Source organism: Cinclus cinclus, chromosome Z (genome assembly GCF_963662255.1).
Source record: "Cinclus cinclus chromosome Z, bCinCin1.1, whole genome shotgun sequence".
Classification (NCBI taxonomy): Eukaryota; Metazoa; Chordata; class Aves; order Passeriformes; family Cinclidae; genus Cinclus; species Cinclus cinclus.
In genome coordinates, this window is record NC_085084.1 from 40,109,252 (window position 1) to 40,126,505 (window position 17,254).

Consider the following 17,254-nt stretch of genomic DNA (forward strand, 5'->3'; position numbering starts at 1 on the left):
GCTGTAACTAACCACTTCCTTATTTTCCATATGCCTTACCATAGTTTCCATGGGGATTTCACCAGGCACTGAGGTGATACTGACTAGTCTGTAGTTCCACAGATCTTTATGTAAAACCACAGAATCACAAAATGGCTAAGGTTGGAAGGAATCACAGCAGGTCATTTGGTCCAACCTCCCTGCTCCAGTAGTGTTACTCTGCTATTCCATGGCACCAGATTGCACCCAGACGCTTCTTGAATACCTTCAGTGAGGGAGACCCAACAACCTCTCTGGGCAAACTGCTCCTGTTTGTGATCACCCACGCAATAAAGAAGTCGCTCCTCATACTCAGTACAGCTTTTCTGCTTGCTGGCTCTCATCTTATTGCTTGGCAGCACAGAGAAGAGCCTGTGTCCATCTCCTTGGCAGTAACCCAATAGATATTCATAGACATTCCTGAGGCTCCCCTCTCAGTCGCCTCTTCTCAAAGCTGAGCAGCCCCACCTCCTCCAGCTCCTCCTGGTGAGAGATGCTCCAGTCCCTTTATCGCCCTCTACGGGGCCCGCTCCAGGAGCTCCATGTCGCTCTCGTCCCGGGAAGCTCAGATTTGGATACAGCACTCACCAGGGCTGAGCAGAGGGACAGGATCACGTCCCTCAACTGCTGATATGCTCTTTCCGTTCTAAAAGGGGAAATTGTTTGAGGAATAACAATTACTTCTGTAAGAGTGATGCTTTCCTGTGCCTCTTCTGTTGACGTCCCCTGACCGGTGTACAAAACGCCGTGAGTGTCCCTAGATTCGGGAAGCTGTTACGGAGAACGGAGAGGTGAACTGGAAGGCCTTTCACAGGCGGGACCGCTGCTGCAGCGGCCGAACTCACGGACACGCAGCCCATTGTTTCCGAGAGCAGCGCTCCTCCTCCCCCGGGGGCACGGACGGCTCCCGCCCCCGTGAGGGGAGGGGAGGGGAGGGGAGGGAGGGGAAGCGCCGCCCCGCCGCCGCCGAGCGCTGCGGGGCCATGGCGGCTCCGCGGGAGCGCGGCCCGGGGCCGGGCCCGGAGCCGGGCAGCAGCACGCAGACATCGCACCGGCTGCTGGCCTACAGCGACGCGCTGCTGTCCATCATCGCCACCGTGATGGTGAGCGCCCGGCGGCAGGCAGGCAGGGAGAGGGAGGGAGAAGCCTGGGGCAGCCGCGGCTGGTCCCGGGTTTCCGGGTGGAGCCCGTGGCTGTCCGGCCCGCCCGGCGCTCCCGCGGGGCAGCGCCCGCCCCGCTATCGCGACATGTCGGCGGTCGTGGCGTGCCAGGCCACCGCCCGAGAGCTGCTGTGACTTCCAGAGCTGCTCCTGGCTACGCGATCCGCCGGTCCCCGAAGGCTGTGTGGTTTTAGGGAAGTGCTCGACAAGGAAAAGAACGTCATGTGCTAATAAAGGTTTTGTTATTTCAGATTTTGCCGGTGGCTCACACAAAAATACATCCTGACCAGGTATCACGCGACGTTTGTTGTTTCTTGTGTCCTCGCAAGTAAGATGTAACATCCTCGTTTAGCACGCCCGCTTCATTTCGAGTTACAGGCTTTCCAAAGCAGAAGCCATTAAGCAACATTGAGCCCAGCAGAAATCTCGCCTAGGGCGAGGAGCTGGTGAATTTCGGATGGAAAACTTTTAGATTAAGATTTGTGTTCTATGCAGATGTCGTGCCTGAATAAGCCTGAATAAAGCCTGAATGACTTGTATGTTGTAGGCCATAGATCACATGTAGTTACTTTTCTATGAAAAATGAATTGCCCATATGACCAAAGCTTTTTTCAGGCAGCATCCAGTCTTCTTGGTGATAAACCATCACTGAGAGAAGCCACTTGTATAGCACAGTCTGAATGCTAGTTTTAAAAGTCAGGTTCATGATAAATGTAATTTGCATAAACAAAGGTGGAAAAGGAATACTACAAAAAATAAATTAATTCTGAGAATACCTAGGAATTCTAGGAAACATTAACAATTTGAGAAAATTCACGGGTTTTTTCTTTTATCATTAGTTACTTTTCTACTCTTACACAAACCTAAATCTTAGTTTTAGAAGGTCAGATAAGATCTGTAGACAGCAGATACATACTATATGAGTCTGCTTAAGTCATTGTAGTGGTATTTGCAAAATTTGCTGAGGTTAAGCCCTCTCCTTTCTCCTTGTTAACAATTATCACATGAAACCTCTGCGAAGTTTTTAATGCAGAAATCAATGTTGTGAAAGTAAGAGACCTATTGTGTCCAGTCGTCTGAAATGCATTATTATAGTGACAGTGATGAGAGAATGCATAAATGAGAAACAAGGTGAATAGAGCATTGGGAAGCCCTTTTACAGATTGGTGAGATGTGTTGGTACATCAAGTGCCATATTTCAGCCTACTTAACAAGCTCCTAATGAATTGGTTTCTCTGCAATGTTCTAAAGAGATTGTTGAATAGGAACTGCATTCTTGGGAGGCATTTTCCAAAAATACATGACATTACTGTACATCTCTTTTTCAGCTAATAATTTTGTAACATAATATTTAAATTTTTGTCACTTTCTGTTTCAGAAATTAGGTGAAAGTGTTCAGCAACTTCTTCTAGCAAAAATTGCAGTCTACTTGATGACCTTTTTAATAGTCACAGTGGCCTGGGCAGCTCATGTAAGGTAGGAGCATGGTGTTTAAAGTTAAAAGCTAGAAAGTACAGGAGCTAACCATGTATTTGATGTATTTCTGTCTTGCTGCCAGACTTCTGAATTGTCTTTTGTTGAATAATATTAGAAAATCATTTTAAAGAAATGCTGCCCTCAGCAGTGAATAGCTACTCTTATACCACTACCATAGTGATACAGAGAAAAGCGAGCATTCTGTATCTTCTGGAATTACTTTTCATCTTGCCTTGAAGGCTAGATGGAATTAGTCTTCTAATTGTGCTGGAAAAACACCCAATTTGTAACTTGCATGCTCCTCAACAAAGGAACTGATATAAATTGCTGGCCTGAAGCTCCTCTCTCTATCCTAGAAGCAGTTACAAAATCAATTGTAATTTTGCAGATTCTGCTCTTTATAGAGCTGTGGACACCCCACCTGCCATGTCTTGGTGGTTTAAAAGAAATTGGCATGCAGCTGTCATACAGTAACCAGGGCAGTTTTTGTTTGCATTTTAAAATCTACAAATGTCACTAAGCAAGTGGTTTGGCTGTGTTCCAATAAAGGCATGCAAAAAAAAAAAAAACCTGCTGTAATTCAGCAGTTGAAGCTGATACCTCACATCCATTCCAGTTGCTTTTTTTGGCTTGTAGAAGTAAATGCTGAAATACAGTCTCAGAGTTTTGTGGAGAGTGATGGGTGCTGTTGATTCTAAGTGACAGTTTTGTGAATGAGGAGTTTCATTAACAAAATCTGGGGACATTTGCAAGGAAAGCTTTTTTTTGGGTGCTGTCTCTTCAGGAGGAATGATTCTAAGCCTTAAAATTTTGAAATTACTCTGCTGTTCAAATAGAAACCAGGTTCTTAATAACCATGATTCAGCTTGATTTTATCTTGCTTCTAAGAGTTTTCTAACAAATTACTTTCATATTTGAGCCACATGAGTTTTGGTAGCACCTGGAATACTTGTATTAATTCTGGGGCGAAGGAAACTGGGTTCCCCTATACTATCATAAATGCACAATTTGTATGTAGTCTTTATATATGTAAAATATATTTTGTGAATTGGCTTGTTCATGATAACCTTACTTTGCCATGCCTTGACAGGTTGTTTCAGGTGATAGAGCATATAGATGATGTCCTGGCACTTCTAAATCTGGTGAGTCTTGTCAGACAAGCTGGATGGTTAACTAGCAGATACAGGTCACTTAAGTGTGTCAGTGCATATCCACAAGTTTCTACATTAAACAGCGTAACTGTGACTTATTTTCAAGTCAGGAAAATACAAAGATCCTTAGTTTCAATGTGACTGATTGATAAACAACTTGCTTTTAACTTGCAAATGTTTTACTATAAACCAAAAGAAGCTCTGCAGCAGGTTAGTCCGAAGTTCATCTGAGGGAACAAAGTGTTTTGCAATGTTGTTTTAAACTCTGTTTTCTGAAAGTATGCAACCACTCAGTTATTCTCATTTTCTTAATAAAAGCACTGTTGGAGTTCCAGGAGATAATACTGGAGGAAATTATTTTAGAATAGCCTAAGACATCTAATTCTTATGTAATGTAGCTTTCAAAGCAATGCATTTCTTTATGCTTTTGTTTGTTCAGTTGGGTTTTTTAAAGATTGCTTCTTATATTTATTATCAGATATTAATGTTCTTGACAAACCAGAAACACTTATTTAGAAGGTTTGGTATATTTAGCATTGCTACTCTAGAAAGAAGTCTCTTAAAAACCAAAGCAAAACTTTTAGCTGGGGTATTGGAAACAAAACTGTAGTGTTTTCTAAAATAAGCTTGTACAATTTGGATAGAGAACATGGAAGATGTGTACAAAACAGCCATTTGTTGTAGTCAAAACTCAGCAACTTCAGAAATGTGAGTATTTTTCATTATGCACCACAAGCATTTGATCTTGTAAAATACAAAGCAAACAATGCCCTCATTGAAAATACCTAGTGTTTCAATCTTATTTTTCTATTTTAGGCTTGTATGATGATCATAACCTTCTTGCCATACACAGTAAGTGGTTTTCTAAAATCTGACATAAGTTTAAATTACAGTGTTTGTTTCTTCTTACAGTGTTTACTTGGAAAGACTTTACCAAAGTGTTCAGAAACCTAGGAAAGTGTTGTTATAGTATAAACCCTGAATCCATTATTGTAGTTAAGTGTTGCATCTTTAAAATTCATGAAGCTATTTTATAACCTTCTGATATTGCATATTTTAGACCTGGCAGAAAATAGTATTATGGAAACAAAAATTACAGTCCTGGAAAGTCATGGTATCATGGAATAGTTCAGGTTGGAAGGGGCCATTAAAGGTTCTGTAGGCCAACCCTGGCAAAGACCAGGAACATGTTCAGCTAGATTAAGCTGCTTGAAGCCCCATCCAACCTCACCGTGTATGTCTCCAGGGACTGGGCAACTATGCCAATATTTCAACACCCTCATGGTAAAAAATTTGCCATGATTTCTTTTAAAAAAGCAACTGTATTAAAAAAGGTCCTGGTTGTCTGGTAAGAATTCTGGTAAGATAAATAAAACTGTGTTTCAAACTCCTCCTTATATGGCAGGACATTTTCCTTTTGTAATTTAGACCAAGTTTGTGGTATCACTTCTGATTTGCTCTGCGAGGTTGATTCTGGCAGCTGATGGTTCGTGTTTAAAATCTGCACAATTTTTGGTCATAGGACCTCAGAAGAATATTTGCAAGTGAATACTGTGTTAACAGAACAAAACAGTTCAGCATCTTGACTGTTGTATGTATAGGACGGGCACCTGTTTCTCTGTGCATATTTATGTCTTGCATTTAGTCTGCAAAAAATAAGGCTGTGGTCAGTAACATGATATTTATCAGCAAGCAAACATACTTTGCATTTTGCCTTGAAGCTGAAATTATTTTTGCAAAGCTGTCAGTGTTACTTTAATACTACACCCTGCTTTTTTTTTCTTTTTTATCCTCCCTTAAAGAGGCTGCAGAAATTAATACAACAGGGAGCCATGAAGGTAGACAAAGATTCAAAGAGGTATCCTATTATCAAGAATTTTCACAGCTATGTTATCACATCAACCAAAACCAGTTAAACTTTATGCTCAGGTACAACCCACTCTGTAATTATTATGGAGGCAGAGTGCCAGATTGTCTAAGGTTTAGCACTGTCAACATCAGAGTGAAACCATTTCTGCAGATGCCTTTGGTTGGGATGCCTGCATGTATTAATGGCTAAAAATTGCATTTAATGGAATTATGATGAAATGCAAATATTATTATTTAGATTTATGAGTTTCAATATTGAATGAAGAGTGCTTCTCTTTCTCTACTCATACTCCTACATTGCTTCTTAACTAAATATATGATCTTGTTGATTTTTTTTTTCCAGTTTTCCTTAATGGCCTCCTTTCCAGGAGTACCTTTTGGCATCTTCCTTTTCAGTGTCTGTGCTGTTGTCATTGGCCTTATACAGGTATTACAGCTACAGTTTCACTTTTGAATCGACTTTCTTGTGTAGAACTGAAGTGTCTTAGTCAGTGGCATAAATTGCTAAATATGTTATTTTTATAACATTCTTTTTCAAAGTTGTGCCTGTTATGATAATACAGTATCTATATATGTAAGACAAAAGTCCACTGTCCCATGAAGCTGTTTTATGCAAGTCAGCTGATCTCAATGTTCACAGAATTCCTTTCCCACTCTTTGTAAAAATGCATTGGGGAAAGAAGAATTGACTTTTCCTGCTGATCTCTTTCTGAGCCATGCAGCCATGAATGAGGGAACACAGGCTTTTCAGCCTCAAGTCCAGCAGCACTCTTCCTTCTGGTGCAGTGCTTTGTTGCTTTAGATCCTTATTACAGAGGTCTTGGTTCCTCTTCATCAAGGATCAAAGGTCATGACTGGCTCTGCAGAGGAGAATAAAACTTTTGCATGCAGTGTATTGTCAAACCTCAGAGTTTTGAGGACCAATGTTCCATATGGGAGTGTTTTGAAAGTGTTTTTGAAAGTGTTTTGGCATGTGTTGATTTATAGTTTTGTGTCTTGTATTTGAAATCCTGCATATACTTATATGTAATAAGTTCAGTAATGCTCTTTTCCCTGCAGGCTGTGATAGTAGCATATGGATTCTATCACCCACACTTACTGAATCAACAGATACAGGAGTCTGAAAATCAGAATTTCTATAAACGTCATATCTTAAAGATTATCCTAAGAGGACCAGTTTTATGCTTTTTAGCAGCCATCTTTTCTTTCTTCTTTATTCCTTTGGTAAGTTCTCTCAGTTAACGGAAAACTCAGATGCAGCAGTTTGTATTAGCTGTCTTTAGGACTGTGTATAAAAATAATGATGTCCATGTTAATTATGCAGACTTTCTAAATTCACAGTTCTAGGGTGTTGTAATCTTGACTGCTATTTTGCATTGAGTATATTTAATCACATGTATCAACCTGTAGCTTGATCCATGGGTTTGTGTAGGTAAAAAAGAATATTCTGCTACAATATTACTTGCTATGCCTGCTTTTTTTTTTTGCTTGTTTGTTTTAATCAGGTCTTCTAAACTCTACCTTAGTATTTTATGCTTCAGAAGTAGTTGAGGTAATATGGAAGCTTACATGAAATAAACACCACATTGCAGAAACTGAAGAAGAGTGAATGCAATTGCTGTACTAACGTAGGGTGTAAGAGCAAACAGAGTAGGGAGACCAATTAGCCCACCCACATCTCAAAACAAATAGTTTTGGCTAAGGACTGCTTTTACATAGCCTTTTCCTATTCCATCTTTATTTGATGTCAGTGAATTGCTCCTACTTATCAATAGCTTTAACTCTTTTCTGGAACCCCTACTCTGAAAATCCTACTCTGGAACTGAAATCTAGTTTTTGAATGTGTCCTAAATTTCCATTCCTCTTGTTCTTTAGGAAAATATGTATTTAGCTGAATTTTGGGAAAGATTCCACAGGAATTAGCAGTATTTAAGTAGTCCCCAAATTTGTGAGAAATTAGGTTGCCCTTGATGAAAAGACAGTTATGAGTCCAAACATGAAAAGGCCTAGTTTTAGCTGAAAATATATTTTCCTCTTCTTCTGCACTCCCTTCACTGTAGTTTGGTTGTTTGTTTTTAATATAGTGAAATAGTGAAATTTGTCTCCAAGTTGCTCCTATGCTTAGACCTGTGCAAAGTCTGTGAACCACTTAGGACCCACCAATGTATCTTTGTGACAGAAATAGTAGAATCTTAGAATATCATGAATTGGAAGGACCCATAAGGATTATACGGGGTTCATACTTCAACTTCCAAAGCAGTTATTCCTGCACTTTTTGTTAGCAGAATTATTTCCTTGCTTGTTTTAGTTTGCCTCATTAATGGCACTAAATCAGCTAGGAAAAAGCAGAATTTGGTTCCACATGCAGTATTCAGGAGGTGTATGAGCATACCTCCTGATACAGGAGGTGTATCAGCTGAGCCTTTTTGAAAGTCAAGATTTCTTTTTCTCAGTGTGATTAGTTCTGAGATTGAGAGTTATAGTTTCATACTAAATCTGGAAGGTAATTTGTATTTTGATAACTATATTTAAACTGTTCATCTTCTTCTCCAACAGTCTTACGTACTACTTGGACTCGTAATTGTTTTTCCGCATCTCAGTCGATTAATTACATGGTGTAAAACCAAAGTTCTTGGTGAGTAAAAAAATTCCTAGGCATATGTTCAAATTAGGTTGTCAACATGTTATGCAGACCGCTCAGAATGAAGTAATTTCAGTTCTGCTTTCATTTTTGGTCTCAGAACATAGTGATTTTAGGGTTTGTTGATGTGCTTCTAAACAGTGTCTCCCTTGCTCCTTGATTTACCATAATTGTGATGAGATTTGTGTAAGGTGCAGCACCTTAAAAGATCATTGCTCACTGCAAAACCTTTCTGGTTTGTCCTGATAATGAGAGTGCATGCAGACACATATAGGTACATGCAGGCCATCTATCCCTTTTCCCTCCTCAAGAGGGATCATGCAGATGGAAGAACATATGAAGCAAGCTCTATGCCTTTATCACTTTCTTCCCTGCAATGCTGAACAGTCGCACATTTTCAGACAGGCAAATGCTGCACCTGCAAATCAAACTTTCTCAAAATAGTTAACTGTTCAGGGATTCAGATTAATTACATCTCATTAATCTAAGTGCTATGATCTGAAGAGGTGCCTTCATACATGTGCTAAGTTAGCCTAAAACCATGCTTCCTTTACTCATATGCTTTCTGCCTTCCTTGTGTCAGGACTAACAATTGCACAACCATAGCAACAACCTAAGCTGCTCTTAAATCCTGCTAAAAGGTTGTCATTGCCAAAATAAAAGGACAAGGGGATATCATGCAACCTACTTGCCTGAAAGGTGCAGCGTCCCTCTGAGAGGCACCAAAAAAACCACTGAACAGATAATGTCTTTGGAACTGACACTCCCAAGCTGGATCAGAAGAATAACACCTTTGTACTTCTGCTGCTGTTTGGACTAGTAGAGTCTGTCTGTTTACAGTGCAAAGGGGAACATAGCCTTCACTCCCACGTGTGGCAGCAATAACAGAGAGGCAAAAATGCTCTGAAAGGATGAAGCCAGACTCTCTGAGCCCAGGAATAAACACGTACAAATATTGTCCATGCTTATTGCAATGGGGCCACTGTGGTTTGCGATCAGGTAGTATCTCTACCTCTCACCCTGTCAGATGGCTGAAATACTGCTTTGTTGAATTTCTTGTGATTACACCTGCTTTGCATTCCTGTGGAACCTTAACCTTTTTCTTTGTCCAGTCTGTACAGCTGAAGCAGTGTATCTTGGCTAGCTAGGCAGTTCTGAGTTCAGTCTTTAGAGATGCATTTGACATTTCTTATAAAAGCTACAGGTTTTGATGAAAGGCTTGAATTCTTTAAAATTAGGTCATTCAATATCCCAGTTCAGCTCCCATGCTCAAGACAAGTTTTTTTTTGCCATGTAGCATAAGTTCTCCAAGCTGTCATAGAGACTCTACAGCTATTAGGGCTTCCTGAGGCACAACTTCTAATTTGTTTTGTTCAATTACAGCTTTGAGTCATTATTCACTTGGTGGAAATGGTTTGCCATGCACTTTAAAGGACAGAGCTTTTCTTTCTTGTTCCTGAAGCATTTGTCTTGAAAGAAACATAAATTTCAGGGACCAGCACATATGCCAAAAAAAGTGGAGCAACTAATATGTGTGCATGACTGACATCCTCTTGTCTAAAGAAAAATTTTGGCAGATGGGGAAAAAAAGGAGGTCACAGTAGGTTGTTGAACTACCTTATTTTGTATTTCTTTTCATTATTAAGCCTCTGGATTTGTTTCCAGGTCAGAGAGGTGAAGAGGAGGAACACCATAGTTTAGAAACCTTCACTTTTTACCTCAGTGAGCCTCTGAGTAAGGAACGAGTAGAAGCATTCAGTGATGGAGTCTATGCCATTGTAGCAACCCTGCTCATTTTGGATATATGGTAAGGCTTTGTGCTGGTTCTTACACTTAGTCTTGTTAAAAATATTTTTTTGTCTGTATGCAGTATTTGAGAAAATAAAATTAATCAAACATTGTATTTGACTTCCACAATCTACAGTGGTTACTTAAAAGTTTGATTTTCTGGAAGGACACAGAGCACAAACCATAGATACTTCTTAAACCCACATTCCAGCAGTAATGATCATCACTGTGCATAGTACTTGTTGGGTGTATAGTCTTCAAGAACAAATCTTCCTTTTTTGCTTAGTTATGTTTTCAGATGAAAGCCTTTTATCAATAAAAGCTGTTTAGTCACTGTAGTGACGTTATTAACCCAAAGGAATGCCAAGGTGCTTTCAGAATTCCTTTTATATATAATATCTTTGCAGAGCTGTTATTTGAAACAGTGTTTCTAAATTATAAATTAGGGAAGTAAGGAGTGGATTCCTGTTGTTTACTACTTGCTCAAAGTAAAGCAGCATAGTTCAGTCTTGCTCCAGATTGTTTTTATAACAGTAATATGCAAAGTAAAGTAATTCTTCTCTCCATAGTGAAGACAATGTTCCTGATCCCAGAGAAGTTGAGGAGAAGTTCCATGGCAGTCTTCTTGAAGCTTTAAGTGAATATGGGCCAAACTACCTTGCTTACTTTGGGTCATTTGTTACAATTGGTCTCCTGTGGTTTGTCCATCACTCTCTTTTCCTTTATGTAACAAAAGCTACCCGATTAATGGGACTGCTCAACATCCTTTCATTGGCTTTCATTGGTGGGCTTCCACTAGCTTACCAGCTAACCAGTGAATTTGCAGAAAAGTCTCATAATGAAATAGAAGCCATTCAGGTCAGCTGTGTTATCACTTTCTTTGCCAGCATATTTCAGTTTGCAATATGGACTACAGCCCTTCTCAATGAAGAGGAAACTTTGCATGCTTTTGCTAGATATGGTGGCAAGGAGCATGCCTTCATGTTTGCCAAGCTGGCTCTCTACCCTTGCGTAAGCCTTGGGGCCTTCTTTCTAACTTGCTTGTTAAGTGAGTTTAGCACAGCAATTTTCCATCTTATGCAGATTGTAATCCCATTTGCTTTTCTTGCCTTGCGCATTTTTGTTAGAATTTCTTTAACTGCCATAAAGTCTGTGATGTCTCTCTCCAGACGGAAGGTTGTGTTGTTAGAAGAAGAGGAGGCATGTTTGTCTCCAAATGAAACACTGTCCTAAATTTCTGCACAGTGCATGTGATGTTACGAGATAACTCCAGTTCCTCTGACTCGCATTAGATTCATGTGTGGATTATATTGATGTAAACCAAAGCCTGTATTGACCATAACTAGGGCATATTTATGTTTAAGCTGGTCATGCTCGAGACCCTTTCTCCAAAATCAGCTCTTGAATATACTTGGTAAATAGGGAATGCAAATAAAAGCATGTTCCCCTTCCTTTATGGCTGCCCTATAAGAAAAAAGGCTGCTTCACATGTAAATGCAGCAATGATCAATTAAGAAATGCACAGATACCCATCAAAATGGCAGCCAAACACAGGCATAGAAGTTGGTTGAGCTTCTATGTAAGAGAATGTGAGGCATGGAAAACATGGAGACCTGGATTCTGGACAGCACATCACAGTAGAACATATGTGCATACAAGTTAGTGGTTTCCTTTTTTTTATTTATTTTTTTTTTAATTATTTTTTTTTCCAGTGGTCACACTGTCTGTTCTGCATAGTTACAAACAGGGGATAGCAGTTGGAAATCCAGCTGTGTGTGAGTTTAGATGGGAGTTGCAATTGATATCACTGCAAGTGATAGCAGTCTTCCAAGTCATCTGAACACAACTCTTTGGGCATATCTATTCTTTTTTAAAAAAGGTTGTAACAAATGAGGATTCAAGTGGCTTTGTATCCAAGTTTCAACCAGCTTAGATATTTTCTGAGGGAAGAGAGCCCTGTGGTTAAACTTAAAGTTTTTTCTGTTCTGTAGAAGCTGCTTATCTGAATTTCTTGAATTTCTTGGGCTTTTTGCGTCTGTTTTGTGTCTGTCAGTGGAACATCCTTCTGTTACTTGGAAGGCATGGTGCCATATTCAAAGAGATTATGAGACTGCAGTGTGTGAGAGTTCCACATCAGGTAAGGGAGTTGAGCTTTCTCCTGAGTTGTGGACAACTAAGGGATCCCACCGATTTCTGAGTCTCAGGAAGACAGCAGAAGAAACTAACCCCTAGAAGTTCCTGTCCATGATATGTTGATTTTTTTTTTTATACTTACTTGCAGCTGGATAAGTTTTGTGCTTTTCAAATCATCTAACCTCCAGCTGCCCTGGAAGCTGTTACATTTCCTTTTGGCAGAATGATTAATTTGTATCTTGAATTTTCTTAGTGCCTGACAACTTCAATGCCATAATTAAAGGCATTTGGGGAATTTTTTGTTGATCATTAAAAAAAAAAAGTGGCAAAATATGCCTGATGAAATCATGGGTGAAAACAAATTCAAATACCTTGTTTCAGTTGAGCTCAGTCTTGAAAGCACTTGTGCTTTTGTTTTGAAGCACCTTGATACCAAAATATGTAATTGTGAATATTACATACTTCTTGTGAAGAGTATCTTCAGCTATTTAAGGGGATTTATACCTAGTTGTGGTTAAATGACTTGCATTGTGTTGTGTATAGCAGTTTTTCTGATACTTAATAAAAGCACTTCTGGTTCTGTATGGTTTTGTTTCTAATGTACAGCACACACATAGTAAGTAGAGAATATGTGTGTTTGTAATAAATTGCAATCAGTGAAAAAACAAAACTTCAAGCCATTTATTTCTTCCCTATAGGTGAACTTTAAGGCTGATGTCTATAATTAAAATTATGTTAGATGGGTTTTTTCCTACAAGATCACCAAGGTCCCTTCCAGCCTCAGCAGTTTCGTGGGGTTTTTTATTATAAAACAGCAAAATGTTTTTTTAATTTTATGTTGATTCTACTTTTTATGGTACCTGAAGAAAATGAAACCCAAAAACTTAATCTGACCAAGGAGTTTCATTCCAGTGTTTATAAGGATGTTTTGTATATAAAGCAATGTGTAAAAATCAAGGCACTGTATTGGCTCAATAATGCATTTTTCCTTTTTTTTTTTTTTTTTTTTTTTTTTTGTGGTATGTGTGTGTGTTGTTGCTTGCTTGGGTTGGGTTTTTGGGTTGGTTGGTTTGGGGTGTTTTTGTTTACCCCACTTACAGATAAGTAATTTGTTCAGCAGAAAGAACAGTTTTATTTTTGCTTGTGGCCAACATAGCATTATTCAACCCAAATTTGGTAATACCTCAGAACGTAAACCTGAGGACAAACACGATATGACACTTGGTATAAACAGAGCTCACTTAGCATCATTTTAAGTGTCTTTATCGATGAGATTCCCCCCCCGGATCCTTCTCACGGGCTGCACAGTCACTGCTGCCCCCAGCCCCTCTTGGTGGCGGAGACGCCGCCGGAGCTCTTTGAGTGACGGGCTCGCCTCTCCCACCCTCGGGAAGCGGAGCACGGCGCTCCATTCGCCTTCCCGGTCACGGCTGCTCCCCTCCCCTGCCTTCCCCGCCCCTTCCTCCCGCCGCCCTCAGTTCCGCCCGCCGCTGCCGCCGCCGCCAGGATGATCCCGCCGGTGCAGGTGTCCCCGCTCATCAAGGTGAGGGGCGGTGGGGATCTCCCGGGCTGTCCCGGGCTGTCCCGGGGGCGCGGGGAGGGCCGCCCGGGCCGGCAGGCCGGGGAGGGGGGCGGCGGGGCCGGCCGTGCCTGTGGGCTGAGCGAAGGGCGCGTCCTTGTCTCTGCCTTCCGCAGTTCACCCGGTACTCGGCGCTGCTCGTGGGGATGATCTACGGCAAGAAGCGATACGGTGAGTGCGGCGCCCCGGGCGGTCGCTCCCCGCTCCCCCGCGCTCGCCCCGCAAGGGCACCTTGAAATGGCCCGGCCGCCATTTCCCTTCCCCCGGCCCGGCCGGGGCGGCCTGGCTGGTGCGAACCCACAGATCGCTATGAAACGTGCCTTTCTGCCAGCAAAACTGGCTTTTCCTCCTTTTTGACCGAGCCCGCAGGAGCGGAGCTTTCTACCGGGGGTTCGGGAAGTTGTGTTTTAAAAGGACTGTGTTGATGGCAGACTACCTGAAGCCGATTGCTGAAGAAGAGAGAAGAATAGAGGCGGAGGAGAAAGAGAAACGTGAAGAGCTGGAGCGGATTGCAAAAGAGATTGCAGAAGGTAGTTCCTGGGTTTAGTGTATTCATCCCGCACTGTTTTGCTGCAGGACTGGTGTTCCCCTCGGTGCTCTTAGGAGAAACTGAGGCCTGCAGCTAATCCCTGGAGGTGGTGGGTAGGGCCGTATAAGGAGTAGATGCTGCTGCTGTTTAATTACGCCTGCATTTTGAAAAGCTCGTCAGAGCAAGAGTTAACACTTTTGCGACAGCTGAATTCCCGCTGAGGAAGCAAACTACTAAAAGCTGGTGGTTATTCTATGAGGAATAACTGAATCTGTGTATCAGGTGTGGTTGCATGTCCCTTTTTCATCTGTATGTGCAAGCCCTTTTCTCCATGCAGTGTAGAAACCTCACAAATATGGCTGAATATAGGGCATAGGCAATGCAATGTAATTGTAACTTGAGACTTTTAAGTGGTGTCACGTGTATTGTTAGAGGTTAGCTTGATTTTTTTTTAATTTTATTTCCAGTATCTTTCAGAGTTAGAGGTCAGCTTTGTTTGCTGTATCTCACACGAAGAAGGTGTGCTGGAGGGCATCACTTGCAACTAATACTGCCGCTATTGTTCTCATTCCCTTCCACCTGTAGTATTCCTGCTGCAGCACTGTTTCCCTTGTCCTTAGGATTATTTACGGTGTTCCCTGTACAGTTCTAAAGAGGATTCCTTCCCTGCTGCCATACAGAAGAATGTGCTCTCTAGCTTTGTTTCACCTAGGGCTTTTAGGTAGACTTAAGACTAAGAAGAATTTTAAGAAAATTGATTGATAACTCAGGCTGTTCTTGGTGCAGATACATGCTCAGTAACTCTTTCCATGCAGAAGAGTGATATATGCATTGTTCTAAACAAAACTAGTGTCGAACAAAACGCTAAAATTAACTACACATACAGAAATTCAAATGTGTTTTGTATATAACCTACTAGAGATAAAGCTGTTTTGCCTTCTTAAATACATTGTGTCTACTGGTCATGGAGTAAGTAAATGGGTCTTCTAGAGATTCTCTAGTTGGATGAAACTTTTTCTGTATTTTTAAGAGTTAGAGGCTGTGCTGTAATGTTACAGGCCACCTTGTAAGGAAATTTTCTTGATTGTTGCTTTAGAATGTTTAACCTTTTTAAAAGTGACATAGAAATTATAGGTCTGTTGTCCCCAACAATGGGTTTGGTCTGGGTCTTTTTTTTTTTTTTTTTTTTTTTTCACAAAAGCAATTGTTAAACTCTCATTATGTGCATTGTAGTTGCTGAAGATTGTTCCTTAAAGATGGACATACTTGTAGTGGTAGCTTTTTCTGGGCTTATTTGACTTGTCAGTTCAGAAAACTGTCTTCTTCTACTGAGTAAACTTAGAAGTTTACCTTTGCCCCATAGCTGTGAATTACAATTCTGTTGAATAAATAGAAGTGGGAATAAATACTAGGCAGGAAGAAATTACATAAAGATAAGTCTTTGATTGCACTAATGTTTTGCATGTTTTAGTTTTGCATGGGAGTGGCTAATAGTCCTAACCATGTTTGTGTTTTCTTCCCTTTTAGCAAGTGAAGAGTCCATACTGAAATAAACAGCAGATTTCATCTGAATTTCACACATGGAAATACATCGCTGGGCTCTGAGCTGTCCAGTGGTTTTTGAACTCTGTGTGATATTCTATCAATAAAGTACTTACTACTCTTCAGTTGGTATTTTTTGAGTGAATTACACAGAACAGCAGCAGAAATAGGGACAGAATGTGACCGGAAGCAACTATCACAATCTAGCTAGCTACTGTTGCAACTGAGGCACCCCATTGTATTCCCCCAGCAATAGCCAGTTACTACCCCCATTATCTACAGGTAATGATTGTGATCAGAAAATACAGACAATTTTACACATATGGGCAGATGGGAGAGACTGGCAAGGCACTGTCTGCCTGAATCTGTTACTTAAATGGCTCAGCTGGGGAGTTTGATCGAATCACGGAATGTTAAGGGTTGGAAGGGACCTTCAGGATCATCTAGTCCCAGCATCCCCCTGCCATAGGCAGACACACCTCTCACTAGAACAGGTTGATGAAGACCTTGTCCAGCCTGTCTTTGAATAGTGCCAGGGTTGGGGCACCCACAGATCCCTGGGCAACCAGTTCCAGCATCTCACCATCCTCACAGTAAAGAATTTCTTCCCAGTGTTTGATGTAAATTTCCTTTCTCTCAGTTTGTACCCATTACTTCTTGTCCTGTCACTACAGCTGCTGATGAAGAGTCCCTCTCCGGCTTCCCTGTAGAGCTCTTCAGATACTGCAGTGTGGCTAGGAAGTCTCCTCACTGAACAGCCCCGGGTCTCTCAGCCTGTGTGGGGAAGGTGCTCCAGTCCTTTTAGCTGTGTGTGGCCACCTCTGCACTTGCTCCAGCAGTTCTGTGCTCTTTACTGGAGGCACCAGAACTGTTCTCAATACTCCAACTGGGGTCTCACCAGAGCAGGGCAGAGGGCAGAATCCCCTCTTTCCCCTGCTGCCCACACTGCTTTGGATGGAGCCCAGGACCCCATTGCCTTTCAGGGCTGTGAGTGCTCATGGCTGGGTCATGTTGTATTTTCAACCATCAATCATCACCCCCAAGTCTTTCTCAGGGCTGCTGTCAATCAGTTCTCCACTCAACTGGTAGATCTGTCTGGGATTGCCACAACTCAGGTACAGGACCTTGCACTTGGCCTTGACCTTCATGGGTTTGCACAGCCCCACCTCTCCAGCCTGTCCAGGTCCCTCTGGATGGCATTGCTTCCTGCCAGCATGTTGACTGCTCCACACTGCTTGGTGCTGGTGACAAGCTTGCTGAGGGTGCCCTTGATCCCATTGTCCGTGTCAGTGGACCGAGGTGTTGAACAGTACTGGCCCCACTAATGATCCTGGAGGGATACCACCTCTCACTGGTCCAGCATGGACA

At 41.5% G+C, this 17,254-nt stretch overlaps 2 protein-coding genes across 2 annotated transcripts; both read left to right on the plus strand.

Moving 5' to 3' along the window:
• The first annotated feature begins 1,015 nt into the window (after positions 1-1,015).
• On the plus strand, positions 1,016-11,336 carry TMEM175 (transmembrane protein 175). Its single transcript, XM_062513403.1, has 10 exons — positions 1,016-1,121; positions 1,430-1,468; positions 2,557-2,654; positions 3,745-3,796; positions 4,622-4,657; positions 6,018-6,101; positions 6,734-6,898; positions 8,231-8,309; positions 9,981-10,122; positions 10,673-11,336. Exons 1-10 carry the CDS (start codon positions 1,119-1,121, stop codon positions 11,334-11,336), a joined length of 1,362 nt encoding a protein of 453 aa, XP_062369387.1. The 5' UTR covers positions 1,016-1,118.
• Positions 11,337-13,662: 2,326 nt separating this feature from the next.
• On the plus strand, positions 13,663-16,007 carry ATP5ME (ATP synthase membrane subunit e). Its single transcript, XM_062513404.1, has 4 exons — positions 13,663-13,779; positions 13,932-13,986; positions 14,247-14,345; positions 15,872-16,007. Exons 1-4 carry the CDS (start codon positions 13,744-13,746, stop codon positions 15,895-15,897), a joined length of 216 nt encoding a protein of 71 aa, XP_062369388.1. The 5' UTR covers positions 13,663-13,743; the 3' UTR covers positions 15,898-16,007.
• Positions 16,008-17,254: the final 1,247 nt, after the last annotated feature.